Consider the following 24,348-nt stretch of genomic DNA (forward strand, 5'->3'; position numbering starts at 1 on the left):
TGGGGGTCCCAGCTTTTAAATAATTCAGAGAGAGACTCACAGCACTCAGTGCAGAGGAGGAGCACTGTCAGGTCAGCTCATTCACTGCAGAGAAGAGGCAGAGAGGGGAAAGAGAGAGGACTGAACAGGGAGAGGGAAGCAGGGAGGAAGAGAGTATAAAGATAGCATGTGAAAGAAAGACATCACCGTGGAGGAGTCTGCCGGTCTGTGCATGTATGTGTGCAGTGGTCTGTGCCTGCATTGCGTGTGTGTGCGTGTGTGTGTGTGTGTGTGTGTGTGTGTGTGTGTGTGTGTGTGTGTGTGTTGGTGATGAAAATAGACAAAATGAAGAAGAAACAGGTCGTTTCCTCCTGGAGCTTTCTGGTTTCTCTGAGTCACCACGGCAACTGCCTCCTCCCTCTATCCCACACTCCTATTTACTTTATTTATTCGTTCCCCCGATCCGTCCCTCCCACTTTCTTTTGATTCCCCACTACTCCTCCTCTCTTGGTTTGTTTTCTACGCGTGCGTTTCTTTCTTTTCACCCTTAAGTTGATATCGTTCTGTTGTTGTTTGGCCAAAGCAGCTGCGTCCTGCCCGCCTGACTGCACTCCGTGACCCCTTCCTCGTCTGACTTTGCAGATGGGGATCAGAGGTCGCGGCTGAGGCCCAGAGGTCTGCAACAAAAAAAGAACTTTCAAAGACAGATACAAGTCAAGACTGTAAAAATAGAGAAGAAGAAAACAGAGGACAATAGTATTAGGCCACATTAGGCAGCAGTCCTGCATGGAAAAGGTGCTATGAGGATAACTAAGCAGGCACAGACGTGTTCTGTGTCAAGCATAGAAGGAAACCAGGGCATGAAGATTCATATCTCAAGACAAAGTAACTGGATTATATCTGTAATTGTAATTCATGAAATGCTTTGAACATAATTAAGTGTGTAAGTATCTATTTATTACCAGTTTATCTATAGTCTTATTGAGCTTGTTTTCCTTTTGAAATGGTTTCACATTCATGTTAAACATTTTTAGTTTTGCACTATTTGTATGACTCTCATGACGGATGAATGTGGCGTGTGGCGTGCAGACAGAAAGGTCACAGTCTATCACAAAAAAAAAGAAGAAAACTATCAGTTTTTCCGTCACGTTTATCTAAAATTAAGTTTAAATTCTATACGAGTGGGATACGGACATGACGCCAAAATACCAAATTTGTCGAAACCTGAGTGAAATGTAATGTCAGACAAAACAAACTTCCGGGCCAGACAGTCGCCATCAAGTTTGACAAGGTCAGAGTAAAGTCAGAGGGACTCTGCGCTTAATATTCGATGCTGAGGTGTGCCGGAGCGGGGGGGGGGGACGCTGCCTGCCTGGCACCGCTGCGTGGCAGAGATGCTGTGGAGCCTCAGAGGTATCCTGCCCCCCCCCCCCCCCCCCTCCCGCACCCCCTCCCGCCCCCCCTCCCCGGTCCTGCTCGCCTCCCGCCCCGCCCCCGCCTCTCCTGCGCGTCGCATCGGCGGAGCGGCGCGTTTCTCAGGCACGGACAGCCAGGCGGCGCCGCACGAGGCACGACCCCCACGCGCGCGCAGCTCACCTGGCTCCGCCGCCGACATCGTCTCCGCATAATAACCGTCGTCTCATCGGTGAAACAACCGACGGAGGAGCCGTGACGGCGCCATGCCAGGTAGAGAGTGACGGGAGTTTCGGGGGTCGCTCGGAGGAGGAGGAGGAGGAGGAGGCGGAGGAGGAGGAGGAGGAGGGGGAGAAACACTGCGGGTGCGCGTGGGGTGGCCTCTCCATCCCGGTGAACACCTTTCCGGGCATCGGGGCGCGCGCTCGGAACGCTCGCAACGATGATGGACGGCTGGTTGCTGCCGCTGCTGCTGGCTCTCCTCGCCATTGCGGGAGGTGAGTACTTTGTCCGCGTAATGGCTCCACCGATGCATTTGTGTGTGTGTGTGTGTGTGTATGTGTGTGTACATCATCACCTATATAGGGCCAAAAAAAGAACAATCCACCGGTGCGTCGGAGCACGGCAAGAATATCTCCCTACAAAGTAACGGGAGAGTGTGAAAACAAAAGGAGCGGAGACAGGCAGAGGAGGAGGAAGAAACACTCTTCCAGTGCTGTGTCACCATCTTTCTCGGAACGGCAGCGAGCCAGCGCGACGGAGGAATATTTCCCACAACATCCATCCGTCCGTCCGTCCGTCCGTCTCCACACACACTGTGAAAACATCAGCTGCTGCAGTTCACATTGGAGGCGTGAAACATGGAGGAGACACTCTGCTGTCCGTAATCTAACGTGTTCAGGGACTCCACTTCAGAAAGTAGCACCATGTGATGCTGTATAATGATAATATTATCTCCCCAGGATGTGGTGGTAGGCTTTTTGATTTAATATTTATTTTGAAAATTGAATGGGCTCATGTGCAGATGGAAGCATTATCTGCATTGTTTCTGCTGCTTACTGGTTACTCATAACTTGCCCAGAATAGCACGAACAGCAGGTCTACTGTATTGTTTTCACCCAGCAAGCTTTTGTAACATCATTTACATTTTACCCCCTTTAAATATTGAATAAATGAGGACGACATTATCACTCACTTACCCCCGCCCCCCCCCCCCCCCTCCCTCTCTCTCTCATTAACACTGAGGTCCTGCTGTGAGTGGGCAGGTTAATGAGAGGCATGTTGAGCTAAACCAACTTCTCCATCCTGTCATCAATGGACCAAATGATGTGTCATTCAGCAGTACAGGAAAGGCCTTCTGTCTCCCTCTTGAACAGCTTTGACAGATAAATAGCTCTCTGTTTTTTATAGCAGACATGCATCAAGTAGATAAACCTTATTTACGGCGTAGCGGCTGCAGTGCATTCGGGGCCAGTCGAGGTATGTGTTAAGTGTTCGCTGTTTGGACATATTTTAACTGTGTAAGTCGTCCCTAATGTGGCGTTGGTTTCTGCTTGGAGGGTTTTCTCCAGCACATCAGCTGACTGGCTGATTTGTGGCTGCCTAAATATCTTCGACCAATCTATAGTAGTGACGGGGCAGAGGCCAGCTCAGTGCCTGGAGGCGAAAAGACTGCCTGTCACTGCCTGCGTAGCTGGACACACACACAAAAACCACACACACTGACACGCTTCGGTCCACACACACACACACACACACACACACACACACACACACACACACACACACACACACACACACACACACACACACACACACACACGCCTGGCCATCTGCCTTGCACTGACTAACTGTTCATCATCACCCATGGCGGCAACATACTCCTGCTTCTGCTTCCTCCTGTCGAGAGAGAGAGAGAGAGAGAGAGAGAGAGAGAGAAAGAGAGAGAGAGAGAGAGAGAGCAGCTTTACTCTGCGCAGTTCATCACAATACATCCAGAAGCAATCAAAGAGACATATAGTACAAGATCAAATGTTTTGACCTGCATTAACCTGCCACTTATCACTTCAAGCACTGGCCATTGACTCACACACACACACACACACACACACACACACACACACACACACACACACACACACACACACACACACACACACACACACACACACACAAACCCTTACACACACATGCTCAAAGCAAACACATAACCTATTTTTGATGTGCTTATTTGAAAGTGCCCTGAAATTGTGCTGGACTTTTCTAAATCATATTCACAAAGTCTTACTTATGGTAGATCGTATAAAAGAGCTGTAAAATTTAATGGAGCTGTTTCCAGATTTGACATCAGACACAGAATGTGGAAAACATGAAGGGTTGTGTGAAAAATAAATACAAGAGGTTTAAAATCCAGTGGAAATATTTGCAGAAGTGAACTTGTTATTTATCAGGTGTGATTAAAAAAAAACAGTCTGCCAAAATGAAAAGCAACATAAAACTAATAAAAACTATGATAGAATACAGTAAATATCTCAGAAAGTCTGACCAGAACGTGTCTTGTTTACGCAGCTGTTATAAATTTAAGATATGCATTTATTTAGTTTTGTTGGTTGATCATTCCTGAGTTCAAACAGAGGTATTTGCACTAAAATTGAAAATTCTATCCACATGAAGTTTCACTTTAAGGAGACTCATGAGCAGTGGAGTTCTAATGAGTCATCTTCCCCTTAAGGGAGAAGATCTGATTAGCATCATCCTCAGAGACTGTAAACTCTGTCCACACACAAACACGTTTGAAGCCATCCTCAAAGGGTCTCACACACACACATGCATGCACGCACACACACCTGGAAGTTGTGCGTGTAATAACACTTTGGTGAGATTCCCCCCATGGGGCAGCAAGGCTAACATATAACTTAGAGACCTTCATACAATCTCATTTATTACTGCTTGGTCCTGACGACACCCAAGAACGTAGCATTCGCGTCACGTTCATAGATCAGAGGAGCAGAAGGAGAGCAGATATGCTCAAAATTCATGTGCCTTCTTCATGTGTGCAACATCAGAGCAATAAATTGATGCTGATCAAACGTGAAGAGTCAAAACCTCAAGCCTCCCAGAGCTCCAGCCTCTCGTAAGGCGTCCACAGATTTTGAACAGTCGTCCACCAAAGTGAGTTTCGCGTTGGGTGGCCGTGCAAGGACGCTCAAGGACATGACAGCACCTGTCTGGGAGGCTGCGGTCAGGATGTGGCCATCCCCGCTGTGTGAGGAGGATGTCTCTTGTCATTTCCCCAGCAGGCCATGCATAATAAACAGGTCTGTGGTGCCGGGCTGACCTGATGCAGGGGTTACTGGATATGGAGCACAGTGTGCGACAGTCTCACCCAACTGTGGAAACCGTGCTGAAAATAGTTTTTCTGCACTGCTTTTACCCCCCCTGTATCTCGAAACGCCTGCTGTAGACTTATCTTTGTCCTCTTGCCCCATTAACTAATCATTTCCTCAGAACAGGGCTGTCAGATACAAGACCCAGGGTCAAAGCTGCTCCGCCAGAGGGTCCAGTCCAGCACTGCAATTAATAACCGAGCAAAATGTGAAAATTACAAAGAAATCATTGACTGTAATGTTTCAATAAAACTGCAGTTTCTAATTTATGCGCTGGGGCTCGCACCGTTGTGTGAGTGTTTGTGACATAACACAACAGCGAACCTGAGACTCAAGCTGCGAGATCAGTGATGCAGCGGTGAAAACTATAGCCGCCTTATTGCTGGCAAAGAAGCATCCATGTCAAAACAAACACCATGAGGGTGAATTTATAGAAACATGCATGCTGCAGGCCGCAGCAGTCCTGTTTCCTGTGAAAAGACGGGCTTTTGCCAGCACACGTCAGAAACACTGTGGTAGATTTGCATAAGAAGGCACAAGTCATTTGTTGAGCATAATGTTAAAGTTGCATTTATTCCTCTTTTAAATATATATTTTTCAGGTTTCATACTTGCTTATGTAATCTAATGTGAACTTTTACGTAATATGCTCGTATCTCTTAGGTAAAACAAAGGAGAAAACCGCCAGGTTATTATTATTTTCTCATTGTGTTGGTCTGGCCCACTCTGGATCAAATCTGACTGCATGTGGCCCCTCGTCGCAAATCAGATCCACACAGCTGCTCCAGAAAGTTCAGGCCGTCATCGCTTTTCTGCAGCAGTTCTCTGATGTTTGCAGCGTCTCTTTCTCCCTCCCCGGGTCTGTGTCTCTCATTCTGCCACCCTCTGCCGTTATCTCGCCTATTTTCTCCGACTATCTGTTTGGACCGACTCCCAGTGCGCAGCAGCAACAGGATCAGACGAGCGGGTCGGGGCAACATCTGTGATTAGAAATGCACAGTGGATTCGCTGCGGAGGCCTGCGATCGTATGTGAGAACGAGCGTGACTTCATGTGTAAAACTGTGCGCGCTCATGTGTGATTTGTGTAAGATTAGGTGTGTGTGTGTGTGTGTGTGTGTGTGTGTGTGTGTGTGTGTGTGTGTGTGTGTGTGAATGAGCGCGTGGCGGTAGTAGCAGCACACAGCAGTGTGGCCCTGGAGATTATAGAGAAGCGGAGGGAGAGCACAGAGGTTTAATAGAAACTTAAGTAGTGGAGAAGACGAGGCAGATAAGAGACGTTTGGAAAGTTCAGAGTTTTAATTTGGACTTTGTCAAAGAATATAGTTTTTCTTGGGAAGAAAAAAGAAGAAGGGGATGAAGAAGCAAGGCGGTGCTTGTGGAGCTCTAATGCAGGTGTTTGTAGAAGTGCACTGGAGATAAGACTTATCTCACTCTCATGTAATGAAGCATAAAAGAACAGCTGTTTTTATCTTGCAGACACAGTAGAACTGATATCTAAAAGTACACTGCTCTGAAAAACTACAATATCACAAGAGGAAAATATACTGCACCTATCAGAGAAATTAAAACAAGCTGTGTCTCTAAAGCAGGTCTTAAACAAGATAAAGAATAAATTCTAGATGTTATCTGGCGTGTTCTGGAGTCCCTCTATCTCTACATGGGCAGGTATTGTCAGGCCGCAGGCGCCGACCTGTCGAAAACAAGGCCTGGAGATTTACGAGGAGTCCAATGAATGCACAAATGATAGCAGCAATGAGAGACATAATGCCGCTCAAGTGATGTATTTTATTGCCGCCGCTGAAATAGGCGTCGCCATAAAGCCATCCCCCTCTCGCCCGGCAGCCGAGCCGTACTCTCTGTAAACAGTAGAGATGAAACGCGCCGCTGCGCCGGATGACTTCTGGATGCTTTAAACCTCAGCCTCCATGACAGAAGCTTTCTAACAGCAGATTGTTCAGAATCTGAAGCGCATCAACATGGTTCCTTTGAATCTCCCTCGATGTGCCTTCAGTATGAGCTAAAGCGCTCTTGACAGTGTGACACATCCGCAGTATATTATGTTTTGTTCCAGAGCTTCACTCAGGCACATCTTTTACACACTCATTCATTCAACAGCAGACAGACCTGAAATGTGTTTTTTTTTTTTTCTCCGTGGCTGCAGTTCCTAAGAAAATCCAGGATAAAAATGAGTTGAATGCAGTCGCCGCTCACCGAAAAAAACAAGTAAAACACATCCAATAAATGTCTTCTGGAATCCCAGTAAAGCCAGGCTGTCCAGATTGTAGGTTACCTGATTATGTATGAAGTCTGAAGTCTACACTGTTCTTCTCATACCCAGTATTGTGTTTGGTTCAATGCTGGATTGCCTGTATTTTCACTTTAAAACTCATTATTGTCAGTCACTGATCCTTGTTGGAAATATGTGACGTTGAATTGTGTAAGGCTGTAACTTTTATTCCATTCAGTGTGGTCATAATTAAATTCATCAGAACTACTTTTTCTAATAGATTGGTTGAAAAGGTAAAGTTGATGGTTTGGTTGGTCTGTTCAGACCAAATTCAACAAAAAACGATCATGAGCAGTCAATCCTCTCAGTGATTCAGCATTTTGCTTGAAAAAAAAGACCAAAATCATTAATGACCAACAAGTTCTGATAGAAACATATTCATCCAATTGGTCTGTAAGCTTTAACGTCAAGCTGTAAGTTTGGATTGTGAATTCTAAAGTAACCCATTACTCAGTGTTCCTGGTAGTGAGTGATTCAGTGAGCTCATTATCTGAATCTTTTGTCGGAGAGCTGCTGTCTCTCTCCGTCCTGCTCCCTGAGGCCCCTGTTGTTAACTTAAATAAACTAACAGGTGCCTCAGGTCGTACATAGCTCAGCTAGATATTAATGTACAACTGAACTACGGACGACCTTTCTCCGCTGTTTACAACAGCAGTTTTGCATCATTTGTTCATTTTTTCCCTTTTCTCTCGAGAGCAGGTGCTCCGCCAAGTTTTGCATAATTACTCAGTGCAGCTGAAAATTCAGGAGTGATTTAGTCAAACAGCCTTTAATAACCTTTGTGTGGCACCATTTCCACGGCTTCTGGATAGACGAGTTTATTCAGATCAATGAGTGAATCAGACATCGGACCGACACACACGGCGCTGCAGCTCGGCTAATTCCTCACAGCAGTGCTACAATAACGCAGCGATGTTCACACCATGGAGACATCCTGAAGAGATTACTGCCCATTATTTAAATGGCGAGCAAAGTAACTGAGTGATTAGTAACTGTAATGACGAGCTCTCTGTGTTTATCAGACCGTCGTCTCATACTCAAGTTTTTTATCTATGTCATTTACAACCTTTGTGTAGTTTATTATATGAGTTTCTGCATTTTTATTTTCGTACCAAATCTTTTTTTTTTTAACACATGATTTCTGTAATGCGGCGTGTTTGTCTTTGCGAACAGCTGCAGACACTGTGAGACGCGGCGATATTCGAGGTTGTTTTTTACTGAGTGACGCACGAGGTCGAGGCGGCCGTTGCCTTCATTAGTGATTTCTATCGTGCGAACTGAGCTGGCCTTCCTTCTGTGAACTGTGAGGCTTTGGCGAGACAGTCAAGCTTCCGCTCCACGTCGGTCCACGGTGGGATAGCTTTGTTTTTGGAGTGCTATGATATTGCGGCGAGTTGGAGGATCAATATTAATATCTGAGCTCTATGGCCACTACGGAGCCAATTGGGTGTTGCCAGTAGATCAATGGATCTCTCCATTATTGATTTAAGAATATTTCAGAGTAAAAGGTCTCGGCTGCAGCCAAAAAGCCTCTTTGGCAGTCTGCAGATCGCAGAGCAGAGAGCGACCCTACTTTCCCTCCAACCTTTTCTCTTTTGAGCGAGCTGTATAAATAGAGATCATCGCTGTAATAGTCTTAGCGGGATAATTCAATTTAGCTCTCGCTTCGCCCTCATTTTCTCCACATTTGTCTTAGCAGCGTGTGCGAATTCTGGCCTCTAAGTCGTGTTATAAATGGCAGACAACAGATGCAGCCAATTTTAACTCGTTTTAGATTATCAGGCAAGTCGTTCTCAATGCTGATCCGATCAGACGCTCGAGTAGACGTCTCTCTCCCTCTCGCTCTCTCTCTCTCGGCGTCCCGAGATCAATGCCGTTTGGGAGAGAAGCAGACGTAGCCATGAAACAGTCGAACATGAATACCGTCTTGTCTGCGTGTGTGCGTTTTGCATGCATGTTTGCATGTTCGCGGCGGTGCGTAGCGCCAGCCTCCCCGGCTCCAGGGTCTAATGGGGAGTCCTGCTGAAATATTCATCGGCCCACATTAAGTTTGCAATATTTGCACCGGGAAACAACCAGAATACAACCCGGACCACCGGCAACATTACCGCCGCTCCGCTCGGCCTCTGGCGTGCGTGGGGCCGGAGACGGGGAGATATCGCTCTCTGTTTGGATGCATCAGTAAGTGCTGGAGACGAACAGCTGAGTTAACATGTTTCCGCTCTGATCAGGACGCAGTGTGTGAACATTTCTGTCATCTTGCGAGATAAGAAACACAGGAATAGACTGAGGCTGGGGCTGGAATTTGTCTCAGTCTGTGGACTTTCATCAAGAGCTCAGCCAAATATTTTAGTGAAACTTTAAATAGAGAAAAGAATCAGATACATGAACATGAAAACTCTGCTTTATGCTCTTTGAACGTTTTCCAGGTTTTCTTGCAATTCAGTCTGGATGTGCGCGTCAGATTTCACTCTTCATGTTAAATGCAGTCTCGAGAATGTCAGATTTAAACATATTAGACCCTTATTTACTAAGAGCTCACATAAAGCGCGTTGAATTGCACGGTCACGCATGTATATTTTGATTTCAGTTTGCATTTGTATTTGTTCGGTGATCGATTCAGAATAAGATCCTGACAGATATCGCACACGTGTTGGAGGATTCAAATGAAGATTTCTCACACTTCAGACATTTTCAACTTCTAAAGTGAAGCTTATTGACACTGAGGGTTGATTTTGAAGGTTTTAAAGGGGCTATTCTCATTGTAGGGACACGGTGTTAACCACCGCACCATTGTGCATGTGTACAAATATATTAAATATGTTGCGATTTTCTAAAAGGGATCTAACCATCCACTCCTCTCCTGAGCTATTTTTATCCAGGGGGGAGGAATTCTGTCTTCCTCTCACAGCGATTGAAGCTTCTTCACCAGCAAACTGGACAAAGCACATCAGATAGACGTATCATGATATCAAAGTAAAGCGCAGCTGCCAGCGCTCAGCGTCGAGCGTGGCTGCTGCTCTAGATTCTGACATCTCATGCACTACTTTAAATTTCACACTGGACAGCAGACTTTGGTTTATGTTGGAGTTTCTATTAAATACAACAATAAAAAAATGTTGCTATTCATGTCTGTTAGAGTCCATAGGCAACAAAAATCAGAGATGAGCCAGATAAAAGGCTGTACATTAACAGTGGAAGTCAGTTGGGTCTGTCGTTTTCTTTAGACCTGCAGCTACCATGCTTTGTTCTCTTATGAGTTTCATTTTATAACTTTAATTCGACCTCTCTGTTCTCTAAGGTTTCTCTTGATAAAGTTATTGCACCCGTACAGACATGTCTGAAACTGTTGCTCAAAGAAACTCCTGTTTCTTCCGACTGACAGAGAAAAATATTGTTAAACCTTTGAAATCCAATCAAGTGTATCCAGTCGGTGTCAAACTTTGTGTTTCCTCCATGTTTGCTCCTTATACCTGGGATCCTTCCTCCTGGTATATTTGAGAAAACGCAGAAGTAAATCAGCAGCGCTCATCTTCAATCAGGTTTGATTGAGGTTATGGGGTCAGTGTCGCGATGTTTCTCGAGCATTTCCAGGTTTAAGATGTTCGACGATAATGCCGTGCATTAGAGAGCTGAAGATACTGCCGCTTTCAGCAGGCTGACAGTTTGAGCACAGATATGACCGAAGCTGAATGAAGTGCGCCTGTTTTCTGCTTCATCATTGTTTAAGTGAGCGGTATTGGCTTCCCGTCTCATCCGACTGCGTTATTGCCCTGCGCTTCTGGGAATAATATACATTACTCATATGGCCGGGACTCAGACAGTAATGTTTATTTCCCTCATGAATATGTGCCGACAAACACACACTCATAAAAAAAAAAAAAAACCTGGCTGTCCGTGAGCACAATACACTCGCATGTGCTGACAGGACGTGTATTGATGATCCTGGATTAGTGAGGGAAAGGGGCAGTAAATGGACAGTGGCTGTCAGCGGCGGGGAGATGGAGATAGCAAGAGGAGGAAAGGGGGGGAAAAAGACATTCTGCAGAGGAAAATATGGGCTGACTCAGACGATGGAGAGGCGGACCAAGTGCAAAAGTAACTGTGGTGGCAGCGAAAAAAGCAGGAGATTAAAAAAAAAAAAAAAGGAGGGAGCGAAGAAATTGCGTGTAGAGTGGACGGGGGTATGAATAGAGTCCTCATTGATCCGGAGACAGAGGCCATCATTCCTGTTCAGTGAGCAGAGCGGCGCTGCAGGGCAGGAGGGAGGGCAGGGGGAAGGTGGAGATCAAGGAGGAGGACAGAGTGTCAGAGAGGAGCCCAGAAACAGCCACATTCAAAAAGGCGTGAAATGGTGAAAAAAAAAAAAAGCCAGCTTTTTTACTCCTCTTTCCACTTCTGTTGGTTTTTGATTGTGAATCTCGCCATATGGATTGATACAGTCAGTAGAATCTGATTTATTGGAGTTGTGCACAGAGCTGCTGGGATTAATCGAATCCAGCAGCAAACCTTCACGTTTAAAACTGGTGTCTGCTTGAGGTTTGGGATGTTTTGATGTTGTGCTTCTTTCTTTTGGTTGACTCGGTCAGTAGTGTTGGGGAATTGTGCGTTTTGTAACGTCACTGTAGCTATCGTGAATTTTCTGGCACAGTTTCAGTGACTGAAGTGGAATTGAGCTTGTATGTTCGTTTTGGATACATGATAAAGTTTAATCACGGACTGTTAGCATTTAAAAATAACACTTAACTAGTGAGTGACTACATCCTGGGTGGGTTCTTTTTGTAAAATATCCCTCAGTGCAGAAGGTTTGTTCATCTTGTTATAGAACATCATCCTTCAGCTACTTTCAGCAAAACCTACTGAGTGAATCAGCAGCACAACAATAACTCAGCTGTGTGCCCATTTTAGGAAGGAAGTTTTTTGAAGTGTGATGCCTTTTATCTGAGAGCCTCCTTAAAAAGTCTCCAACTTCAAAAAGCTTTTCCTTCATTCTTTGAAAAAAAAAAAAAAAAAACCAAGAACCCTTGATTGATTTTCAACCTGTTTGTTTTTGCTGATCGCCTCTAAAGGAGCATGTGTGAATTTGACAACACTGGTACCAAGTTAGCAGGAAGCAGGCTGTGTTTATCTTCAGGGAGACGTGTGAGGGAGATCAGAGAGACGAGATGCCAGCAGATGCCAGAGAGACAGGGAGTGGATCGCAGGAGAGGATAAGAAAGGAGGAGGGATGGGATGGTTTTTTTTTTCTTTTTCTTTTTTTTTTTTTTTCTGCCTGTGCATCCAGCTCCCCTCCTGCGTGCGGTGTTGTGACAGCTCTGCCCTCACACACATTGGACCACAGTCTGCTGCAGACGGAGGGATGGCGGACAGGGCAGAGGGAGGGAGGAGGGCAGGGCGAGAGGAGAGAAAATAACCCAGAGCTACAGAAGACTGGCAGCCGGGGAGAAGTGCAACACGGCAGGACGGAATAGTCAGAGACAGAGTGATGGAGTGATGGAGACGTTCAGGCTGGTCGAGTCACTCTCGTGACGTCTGTTCTCGTAGGAAGTGTGTGGAGCTTATGCCGACGTGCTGCAGCCGCCAGAGATGGATAATGCTCACGGATGGGCGTGTCGCACCGACAACACAAACTCCACAGCGCCTCTGTTTCCCTGGTCACCTATGTTCCTACTGTATACACAACATGATAAATGTCTTTTTGAACAATGCCAGGAGAGTCACAGATGGCTCTGACTCCCCTCTCTCCTCCACAGAGGCAGAGGATGATGGTAATGTGTTCTCATTACAGGCGGCCTTGGGGCAGACACAGAGGAGCGCTTGGTGGAGCATCTCCTAAATCCAGCCCACTACAACAAACTGATCCGTCCTGCGACGAATGGCTCGGAGCTGGTTACCGTGCAGCTGATGGTGTCGCTGGCCCAGCTCATCAGCGTGGTGAGTGTGCACCCGGCCGAGCATGAATCCACGTGCACAGCTTCAAGATGAGGCTCTTTACTGGATTTGGACAACAATTAGAAAATCACTCATATGAAGTTAATTATTCGTGGCAGATGTTTAGCAAGGTGGAAACATTGCACTGATTTTGGCCGGAGCTGATCCTTGGAGACTTTATTTTAATTTTTTGTTTTTTTTTTTTGTGTGTGTTTGCGAAAATGTTGTCATGTTACATAATTGAAGCCAAGAATTAATGCGTCTGAAAATCCCTCAGAATGTTCAGTCACGCCGAGAAACATTTGGTCTGTTTGGACACTCAAAGCGATTTGACACTTCAGAAACACACAAAAAGTGTGTGAGTGAGTGCATGAATGAGTGATAAGAAGAAAATATAAATAAAATCCATTTGCTGTATAAAAACAAAGGGCCAGACCTCCTGCTGGTTATGCTTCATGCAGTGGATGACGTTTTCCTTCATGTCAACAAGGAAGCAGTGATGTCACACAGTCACTCATGATTTCTAATCAATCACATGTGTGCAAACTGAAAGTGCAATCTATTATTTCTATGTTAATGTGCGATTCAACATGCTTTATGCTGGGTTCTAATAAATGAGGCTCTAAATGTATCACTATGCAAATGAATTTGAACTATCTGAACACTTTCAGAGTAGACTGACTGGATTTATTCAGATTTTATGGCTGAAAATGTGTTTGAGAATGGCATTCTGCTCCTTTTTTCAAGATAATTTCAACTTTCAGTATGTGGCAGTTTTTCTACTGCAGCATTACTGTGTTTTTGACTTTTTATGTCGCAAATGTCCCAAACTATAGAATCTTATTTGTGATTGGGTGGTTATACTGTTAATTCCCTAGAAATCCCATATATTAGTAATAATTAATATCTGGACTTAAAACTGTTTTTTTTTTTGACTAAGATTTGATGTACCCTTGGTTTCATTCAGTGAATGACAACAATAATGTCATTATTCCTTTTTTAAATCATCTGCTAAACAAATCACTCATTATGATTACGTGTGCAATTGTATTCGTTACTTAATTTGTTACCAAATAGGCTGAAATACATATGAAATTATTTTAATAATATCTCTTTTTTAACTATGTTTCACTAAAATATGTTTGTCTTTTTTAGATTTCTGTAATTTTAAAGATAATGATTACTTAAATCAATATGATGAGCACTGCCTGAAATGTAAAAGCAGTTGCATAAAGTCCCAAACATATAATTGGGGAGTTCTTCTTAAAGAGTTTCACATATTTTCCGATTGCCATCGTTCCAAATGCTAAACATTACAGGAAGATTTTCAGAGCTACAGGACTACGAATCAACATCTTTGTTCGACTTTTAAAAGATCCGTCGTTCACGTAGCACTGTTAAATGGAACTGCAGACGTTACTGAAATTAAACAGTTGCAGAGTTTTTGATCAACATGTTTTCTTCTTGCAGCATGAAAGAGAGCAGGTGATGACCACCAACGTCTGGCTGACACAGGTGAGCCTCTCCGCTCCTCGTCTCGTTAAAAAGCTTTACTCGGAGATGCAGAGGAACAGGGGAAAAGATGCCAGAGGGATTTTTAAAACGCAGACCAAACAATGGGTTAAATGTTTGATTCAGGATGTTTTTATCATAGATTTCACAGTGTCACAGCTCGGTCAGTGCAGTGAATCACAAGCCGTGAGGTACTTGGATGGTAGTCATAAATGTGAGTTGGAATGCACGACGCACACACTGTGAATAATCCTCGCTCGACAATATACTACCGAATATGATAATTTGGCCTACATTATATAATCAAATTTCACAGTGTTATCATACCAGTAGAGCATGATGCATAGGCTGCGGTGTAGCTACTGAAGGGGAAAGATGCATCTCTGCGTTCCATATGTTTCACCGGTTTCGTGGCGAAGCGAGTTCGACCCTCGTGTGAGGCGGCAGCGCCGAGAGCTGCCGCCGCTGGCAGTGAGCGAGAGAGACGTCAAAAACTGCCCGTCCTCGAAAGCTCACGGTGTGACAGGTTAAATATGAGAGAGGAGCACAAATTTATGTGTGAGGACGGGCCATTTTTCTCACACCTATAACGGTGAAATGACAGCCGAAGCGCCGTGTGAAGTCGCTGAAGCCGTCATTCCTCCGTAGGTTTCATGAATTCAGGCCTGATAAGCCCTCCACAGGGAACCCCAACAGGACGCCAGAGCGCAAAATAATTAAGACGACTTATTGGTTTGAAGTGTTGCCTAATTGCTCGGATTATATGAAGAGGTGCCCATTTTTCTGCCTCCAATCACCACTTTTTACCCTCCGTCATCTTCACCTGGATTATCTGACACAAGAAGCTGAAGCTGCTCCTCGAGCTGAACTGACCCTGAAAAGGTCACCAGTCGATCAAAGCAGTAACAAGGAGAAGATGAATCCAATCAATCTCACACACACACACACACACACACGCACACGCTCTTACACCTTATATGTTGTTTTTGATTTTCTGTCTGTGTTCTCTCGTACGGGGATCAGTGCTTTTCTAATAAACCTCATTACACATGCTGTTATGGCCAGTGTTGTCATACACTCACATTATTGATGAAACAGTAGCCATAGGTACACTGAAATGACTTTGCCGTAAAAATGAAGAACGTTTCTCATGGGCCGAAACCTTATTTATCAGGATGTATTTTTACAAACTGAATTTACACTCAATTCTTGTCAGTCGAATTTCGTGTGTTTTGTTTGAACCCACTGAAAATTATGTAACTGTGAGAGAGCTTTGATCCTCTGCTACATGTGGGTTTTCTCACAGCTGAGGTCTGAATGACATGAGGGGTCATGTATGTTCACACAGTATTATAAAAACACAGGCGGCGCAGCCATGCTTTCGTTTCGAGGCAGGGATTAGACGAAAAGACGATGCAACACATGCTCAGTTTGAATCCGATCTGCAGAGAACGCAATCCTGAAAACACCCCTGTGTGTGTACATAATGTGACCGTCACGCATGGTTTGTGTGTCGTTAGAGTGTTTGCGCCATTCTGTATTCATCTACGCGTCGTGCGCGCTCGCACCTGCACCAGTGTGTGAGGATTTATGGCATGTAGCGGAGCGGAGAATGACCATCAGCGCTCTATGGATTCCTCTCCATTGTAAAACAGAGAAACCAAGGACAGCTGTCGAGGGCCAAGACAAACTCTTAATGATCGTAATGCGTCATAGTTACTGTGGACGGCCCGGCGCGAGCGCTACGGCGCCGAGTGAGACCCGGCTGCTGGTCGCGGGTCGCCGCAGCAATGTCAATGAGCGATCCCCAACATGGGGAACAAGATGATGGTGGTCTTCTGGACAGGGTTAAACAGAGGACGTTGGAATGTTAAACACACACACACACACACACACACACACAAAGTGCCTCACTGTGGAGGCAATTTCAATCAAGCTGATTGATTTGTGGTTGCGGCCACTCAGGGTCAGTCCTGACATTAATGTTCCTCTCGCCCTCTCTTTGACTTGTACTTAAAAGTGTATTTAATAAAAGGAGGGCGATGTTTCCCCCTGGCCTTTAGGCCTCCTTGTGTGAGATACGGACCGATCTCCTCCTCTCTACATACCTTTGCTGCTGCGCGATTGGCAGATGAGTGACTTAAGCGTTGTGTTGCTATTGGCCCTCAGGAGTGGCAGGACTACCGTCTGACCTGGATCCCCGAGGAGTTTGACGGGATGATGAAGGTCAGGCTGCCCTCGAAACACATCTGGCTGCCCGACGTGGTGCTGTACAACAAGTGAGTCGCGTTTCCCTACGCTTCTGCTCTCACCTCGGAGAAGTTTCAGAGACCCGGCTCGCGTGTTTAAACCCTATTTGGAGCCTTGAAGTGGTCCAGCTGCCCACTGATGAATAGATTCAGGTCTATCATACAAGCGGACCCGCCACACATGACTGACTGTGTCCAGTTATGCACTCATACATATATATATATATATATATATATATATATATACGTTCATGCTACATTACTTCACCTTCAGATCCCACGAGACACTTCAAAGATGGAGTCATCTGCACGGCACACTCAGGTAGAGAGGCACATCACACACACACACACACACACACACACACACACACACACACACACTGTAGATTTATGGTGATAAAGTCAGAGTGGGGCTGTTGATACGCAGCATTCACATGAATCCTCAATGCGGTGTACAGGACAATGTCACTGAAGAACGGAGACGCTGTCTCTGTTCTTCAGTGACATTGTCCTGTACACCGCATCACATTGAAAAATGTAACTGCAGCTTTAATATATAATAGGTACAGCTGACACACATGTAGAAATGGTCGTTGGCGTATGAGTCCCGTCATGTACAGGCATGTATGAACACATATGCCGGCATGCAATTAACGCCTGATACATTTTCTGTGTTGATTAGTTTATGGTAATTTCATTAAATATATATTGAGGCCGCCCCAGGAGCTGTTTTGCCAGGTCGGTAATTACTTTGAGTGAGCTGGATTATTAAGGGTTGAAATCAACCATGTGCAAATGAGCATGGCTATATGACACACACTAAATGGGAATTAGAATAATGCAAACTACATGGCGAGTGTGTTAGATTGACTACAAAAAAGAAAGCATGAAATATTCAAACACGTTATTGAACCATTTGAACCAAATTAGGCCAAATAAAGAACAAAATGCTTACAAAAACAAGAATTAGTGGACATGTGAGGGTGATGCAGAGTGCAAACCATAAAAAGGTTAATACTTGGACCACCATTACACAAACCCGGAGCTCGGCCTGCCAGAGAGGCAGGGAACTGGCCTACTGCCGGATCTTAAGTAACTTTAGCACGCCGGCGCCTGCTGTACTGAGTTAGTAATGAGTGAAACTGCAAGAGAAACATAAGTGGGGCTCTTATACCAGGACTCCCCGCGATGGAGGCGTCACAGAGCATGCTTTACTTTCTAGAAACCGTCAGTATTTCTCAGGGTATTTAGCAGGCTGCACACCACTTGTAATCATGCAATGGAAACTGAGTATCAGCCTACAGTATGCAAATCAGCACATCAGTGCACGGTGATCTGCCTGGCCTTCTCCTCTTTCCCTGCATGGCTCCTTTCTTTACTGAAGATTAAAGTTCCCTGACCCACCGAACTCTGGAAAAAATGGCCCTCTCAGTTGGCATCATTTAATACAAGTATCCAACCATTCAAAATGTTTTCAACTTTCAAGTCTCACTGTTATTTTGTTGTTGAATCTGGAGGAAGGATGAAGTGAGGAGGTGGGTCACTTTGTAAGTAGATATAAATATTATGAATCCTCCTCTGGTGTGTGTTATATGATACAGTATTAACCTTCATTAGGTACGTTTTTTTTTGCCCAAATCTTGGGTTAAAAGGAAATTTAATCTACGGCTCTAATGCTGTCAGCCGACTTCTGACCGGAGCGTCTAACTTGAGCTGCTTAATCCGACCCAGTGTGACCTGTGAGCCTCTTCTCGTCTAGACTGCCGGTTAATTCGATCCCATCTCCCTGCTTCTCGCACCATAAGCAGATACCTGTGACCCTGCTGACTTGAGACCCCTCACCGTTTCACCTCTGTTACCTCAGCATCGAAGCGTGTGCGTGCAGCCACACAAACGTCTGAATTTACGCTCTCTGTTCCTGTCTTCCTGTTGCAGTGCCGACGGGGTGTACGAGGTGTCGTTCTACTCCAACGCCGTGGTGTCGTACGACGGCAGCATCTTCTGGTTGCCGCCGGCCATCTACAAGTCGGCCTGTAAGATCGAGGTGAAGCACTTCCCCTTCGACCAGCAGAACTGCACCCTGCGCTTCCGCTCCTGGACCTACGACCGCACCGAGATCGACCTGGTGCTGCGCGCCGACGTGGCCAGCATGGACGACTTCACGCCCAGCGGGGAGTGGGACATCATCGCCCTGCCGGGCAGGCGCAACGAGAACCCGGCCGACCCCACCTACGTGGACATCACGTACGACTTCATCATCCGCAGGAAGCCCCTTTTCTACACCATCAACCTCATCATCCCCTGCGTGCTCATCACCTCGCTGGCCATCCTGGTGTTCTACCTGCCGTCCGACTGCGGCGAGAAGATGACGCTCTGCATCTCCGTGCTGCTGGCGCTCACCGTGTTCCTGCTGCTGATCTCCAAGATCGTGCCCCCGACCTCGCTGGACGTCCCTCTGGTGGGGAAGTACCTGATGTTCACCATGGTCCTGGTCACGTTCTCCATCGTCACCAGCGTGTGCGTGCTGAACGTGCACCACCGCTCGCCCACGACACACACCATGCCCCCCTGGGTCAAACTGGTGTTCCTCAACAAGCTGCCCGCCCTACTCTTCATGCGCCAGCCGAGGAACAGCTGCGAGCGCCAGCGGCTGCGCCAGAGACGGAGAGCGCAGGAGCAGAAGGACGGCGGGCGGGGCGGGGAGGCGGGGGCCCTGATGGTGGGACTCGGGCTGGGCGGTGCCGGCGGGAACGGCGGAGCCACCTCCACGGCGGTGTTTGGCAAGGAGGACAGCGATCCTTGTACGTGCTACGTCAACCGGGCCTCCGTCAAACAGTTCGGAGGGGATCTCGGAGGGGCGGGAGGGGGGTCCATGGATGGTCTGAACAGGGTGAGGGAGAGCCGGGAGGGGGGCTCGGGAAACCTGCCCCGGGGCAAACAAGCAGCAGCGGGAGGCCCTGCTTTGACTCAGGCCCTGCTGGCTCAGGCCTGTCCGGGCTTCGAGGAGGCAGTGGAAGGAGTACGCTTCATCGCCAACCACATGAAGAGTGAAGACGATGACCAGAGCGTGAGTATTGCATCACTTCTTCGTTTTTTTGCTTTTCGCGTAGACGTCTGGTTTATTGACACACTTACATTTTTGAGAAACTCACAGAAGGGAACCTTAAAAAAATCTCTTTGATCTCATTCCTGTCAGTCTCATTATGATAGAAAAATGATGTCCAAGACAGTTAGACTTGTTAAACTTTGATTTAAAGCTCCCTCCTTGCCACAGCAACCACCCTGCAAATGCTGCCTTTCTGCATCCTTAACTCCCTCCTTCCTTCACTGGAATACTGGAACTCCTTTACCTGAAGGAGGTGGAGGGCTTCAGACTCAACCGGTGAACACAGTGAAGCTCTTTAGCAACGAAAGACGAAGCTCATTCTCTTTTAAAAAGACTGAAACCAATTATGAGAGTGCTGAAAGGACCAAAGCATAGAGCTTATATTCTCTGTCTGACCAGGAATATCTGAATGGTAATGTGCCCTGAGGCATGTACCAACAGGAAGCCTGTGTGAATGTGCAATTATACCTTAGTAATGCGATAATAGGTTCTTATCACACTGAAAAATGCATTTCAGAAATTGGATATTTTAAATGGTTGATTTGAAAAAAAAAAAAACCCAAGCACACAATTTTGATGCCAAACGCTGTTATTGCTGTTCTGTTAGTGGCTTTTGATAATATTAGACAGGGTATGTGTTACTGCAGTTCATCTCAACATGAAAATAAAGACACGATCCTGCCTGAAATGCTGCCATAAATAATCTCTTTTATGCAAATTTCTCGCCAGCCATAGAAACTGTCCTGAGCTGCAGGGCTCAGTGCCATATCGTGTTATTCTGACGGTGCAGCCGTACAGCTGTGCCGGTTAACGCTGCCATTTGAAACGCGGGAGGGAACTACAACAGACCAGAAGCAACAGAGACTGAACCGGTGACGCAATCGCCGGTCCTTTGAATATTCAGCGCAGACATGTAATTATAGCAGCGGCATGACGTGTGCATAGAGAAGGAGTAACAACTGGAGGAGAGCTGGGAGAGAGGAGCCAAGACAGCGGAGCGAGGGTGGCATTTTTTTTTTTTTTTTTTATTGCTCTTCCTCAAGGCGTCTTAGGGGAACATGCTTCTTTCCTGGATGAAAGAAACTGACACGGGAATTAACAGTCCTGTGTAATTCTGTCCATCTTTAAACCCTCTCTCTGCTCACACAGAGCGTGGTTTTCCAGCAGTCCTCCTCCTCAAGTTATCACTGACAGGGTTACAGTGTCAGAACACCTCTCTCTCTCTCTCTCTCTCTCTCTCTCTCTCTCTCTCTCGCTGTCCGTCCTCCATCTCTCTCCTGCCGTGTGCGTCTCCCCCCCCCCCCCCCCCCGACTCCAGTCAGACCTCATCAGAGCTGTGTGGCTGAACGAGTCTCCATCCACATTAACCCGTCACCTCTATTAACCCTCCCTGCACTTAAAGGCAGCAGGACGGTGAGGCGGCGCTCACTCTGCGTCCGCCCGGTCCAGATTAGGGCTAAAAACAATATTTCCTTGATGATTTTAATAAATACTGAAATGCTCAGAGACAGACTGACAGGATGTAAGAACGTGCCTCTCTTTACCTGAATCTTCTCCCCCCCCCCCCCACCACACCCCGTTTGCCCTCCCCTCCGTTCACAGGTGAGCGAGGACTGGAAGTATGTTGCCATGGTGATCGACCGCCTCTTCCTGTGGATCTTTGTGTTTGTGTGCGTGTTCGGCACGCTGGGCATGTTCCTGCAGCCGCTCTTCCAGAATTACACGGCCAAGACCATCACCAGCTCGCCGGGCTGACCCCCCCCCCACTCCCAGCCATGAACACGCTGACAGACAGCTCCCCGACCAATCAGCACAGCAGGACGAGGGGCCGGAGGCGGGGGTTGGGGTGGGGGTCCGGGTTTTATTGTGTCCAAGCAACTAGAACCAGGACTGGTACTGAACAGCGATCACGTCCATTACCTTTATAGTAACGTTTTTTGCAACAAACAAACCGTTTTTTCTTGTATGAAGACGAAGGAAAGCACCATCATACTCCTTACCTGCAATTTTTGTCCGGACGCTTAGTGGACTGACCTCCTCCGTCTGCTGGGAAGGTCCCTCCCTGCTCCACTCGTCAGCCAGTCAGGGAGCAGGACGCTCTGATCCATCCCTCCTTTAACCTCAAGCCAGCCGATCGTCACTGACCACCCGACACGCCACGCCCGCCTTCAGACAGACCTAACTCATTCACAGCCTCGACTACTGTCAGTATCAAAAGAGGGAAGGGAGGTTCATCCCCAGGTACTTTTCCTTTGATTCAGAAATCCACAACATCAGTGAACTGATTCAGTATATTTTATTATAGCATAGCAGCTTACCACAATATAGCATTAAATATATATTATTAAGATTTCTCTGTGTTGGCTCATGCAAAGGTTTAATGCTGATAGAGAGGATATGGTGTGTTGTATGATTGTATAGAAATAACAAGAATGTGATATAAGCCAGATGTGTGTCGCAGCAACAGATTGTGAAGGGAAGCGCGTACAGGATGCTCAAACTGAAGAAAGAGCCGGGCTGCGTCGGTACATAAAAGTCAAAAGGATAAAGTAATAGATTATGCATGGACAGTTTTTTTTTGTTTTTTTTTGGCGTAGAGTGTCGTGCACAGCAAGTAGAGAGCAGCCGCAGCCTTCTGTGCCAGAGTGCACAGCTGCAGGCAGTGGAGGCTAGCTCCTGAGCAGTAGAGGAATCTGAGCCAGGCCGGGGGTGAAGGCCTTCCTGTGCGACGGTCGACCGACAGAATCGCTCCGTGTCAGTGTTTTAAGCTGAGCCGACGGGAGGCTGAGATCAGTACTGACGTATAATTAGAATAGTATATGTGGATTGACGGGGGTTTTATCATCCGTATTAAGCATATTTGTGTAATAATTCCACAATTTGACGCCATTACTCCATTTTTTCGATCAGAGTAAGGCGGTTTTTTTTTTTTTCTCCCCTCCCCCTGCATACCTATTTCTGCAATTCTGTTCATATATGTGATGTTCAAAGCATGTGTGAGTGTGTGTGTGTGCGTGTGTGTGTGTGAGTGTGTGAGTGTGTGTGTGTGTGTGTGTGTGTGTGCTCTCCGGACTCCCGCATTATCACAGCTGTGAAATGAAATGCAATGTTCAGAGGAGCATAATGTATAACAGCCCACCCTTTTATTAATCTCTGCCAGCCTCTCTCCGGTCCCTCTGCCCTTATCTGGTCTTCCATGGACAAACATTTCTGACATTTACTGCAGTTACAATAACAGTAATCTTCTCCCACAACTCATTAAGGCTGTTTTCTGTTTCACCGCGGCTGATTTCGGTCTGATTTCCGTTCTGTGTTGCGGGTTCTTTGAAAACAAAGTCAGACGGTGAATGCCTTTTGAGGCACACATGGCGGTGGGGGGCTGAATGGAATCTCCAGCCCACAAGGGCAACGAAATGCCAGCAGGGCGAACGGAGAGGAAGTCGCCGAAGGTGATGAGTTATGCAAAATCTCAAGCAGAAAACATCAATTGAGAGGGTGAAGGAAGAGACAAAGGACTCTCGGTGTTGCCGCTGCGTTGAGAAGGCACTATAAACCTCTGAATAAGTGTTCTCTTACCCCCCACTCGCTGTCATTTGCCGTCAGTTTCCCCGGCTTTTTACAGTTCCGTGGCCGAGTTTGCACCTCTGCTCAGTTTGTGGACAGCGAGCCGTCCCTCTCTCTCTCCCTCTCTCCCTCTCTCTCTCAGTCTTTGGAGGATGGGATTACTCACGGGGATCCCCAGAAGATCCTGAATAAGTGTGAAAAGCCTATCAGAGACCTGTGAAAACTGTAGGCTGCCTGGCTCCACACGGGGAGAAAGTGCCGCTGTCCACTCTCTTTTCCGTCTCTCTGACCTTTCCTCTCTTTTTTCCTTTCTTCTCACTTCCTCTCTCTCATTATGCACTCCACCCATCTTTCACCTTCCCCTTCCTGACGCTAAAATCTGCTCCTGTGCACACCTGAAACCAGTCCAATAAAGGTTGTAGGTTCAGATTATTCAAAGAATGTCTGTGTGGCATGTTTTTGCTCTCTCTCTCTCTCTCTCTCTCTCTCTCTCTCTCTCTCTCTCTCTCTCTGTCACCCAAATTTCCCATTAAACTTGCACCACAGGATGGAATGAAAGAAAGACGAATTTCCTGGCTTTCTAATATTGAGGCTGGCAATTTCCTTTTCACATACCCAGACACACATACCGTACCTTCACACGCACGCACTGCTTTTTTTTTGTTAAAGGAAAAAAAAAGCCTGTTTTTTAAACAATCATGGGTGTAGGGTTTGTTCAAGGTTGCTCCAACTCTTCATTCATTTACCGTAAAAACCTGCAGAGTCATCGTTCCATTGTTCTCTTAGATCCTTTTGTCTCACGTGTTCAAATAATCCATCTTTATTTATTTGTTTACTGTAAGGATGATTCAAAAAACCACATTAGTCACAGTTTTTTGAACTGTATCAGTGTTGGACTGAACCCTGAGAGAGCAGCACATT

At 46.3% G+C, this 24,348-nt stretch overlaps 1 protein-coding gene across 2 annotated transcripts; it reads left to right on the plus strand.

Moving 5' to 3' along the window:
• Positions 1–1,727: 1,727 nt before the first annotated feature.
• Positions 1,728–21,850, plus strand: chrnb2 (cholinergic receptor, nicotinic, beta 2). Of its 2 annotated transcripts, none has more exons than XM_030102217.1 (6): positions 1,728–1,889; positions 12,854–12,999; positions 14,467–14,511; positions 16,678–16,787; positions 18,693–19,824; positions 21,466–21,850. In XM_030102217.1, exons 1-6 carry the CDS (start codon positions 1,835–1,837, stop codon positions 21,616–21,618), a joined length of 1,641 nt encoding a protein of 546 aa, XP_029958077.1. In that variant the 5' UTR covers positions 1,728–1,834; the 3' UTR covers positions 21,619–21,850. The 2 variants fall into 2 exon arrangements, with proteins under 2 accessions (XP_029958077.1, XP_029958078.1); XM_030102218.1 differs by lacking the exon at positions 1,728–1,889 and adding an exon at positions 9,228–9,246.
• The last annotated feature ends 2,498 nt before the right edge of the window (positions 21,851–24,348 follow it).

Source organism: Salarias fasciatus, chromosome 11, assembly GCF_902148845.1.
Source record: "Salarias fasciatus chromosome 11, fSalaFa1.1, whole genome shotgun sequence".
Lineage (NCBI taxonomy): Eukaryota > Metazoa > Chordata > Actinopteri > Blenniiformes > Blenniidae > Salarias > Salarias fasciatus.

Excerpts from the sequence above, each read along its gene's own strand:
- chrnb2 (XM_030102217.1), top strand. The coding sequence starts at position 1,835 with ATGATGGACGGCTGGTTGCTGCCGCTGCTGCTGGCTCTCCTCGCCATT. Across the intron at positions 13,000-14,466 it reads TGGCCCAGCTCATCAGCGTG|CATGAAAGAGAGCAGGTGAT; the intron begins GTGAGTGTGCAC and ends TTCTTCTTGCAG. Across the intron at positions 16,788-18,692 it reads GACGTGGTGCTGTACAACAA|TGCCGACGGGGTGTACGAGG; the intron begins GTGAGTCGCGTT and ends TTCCTGTTGCAG.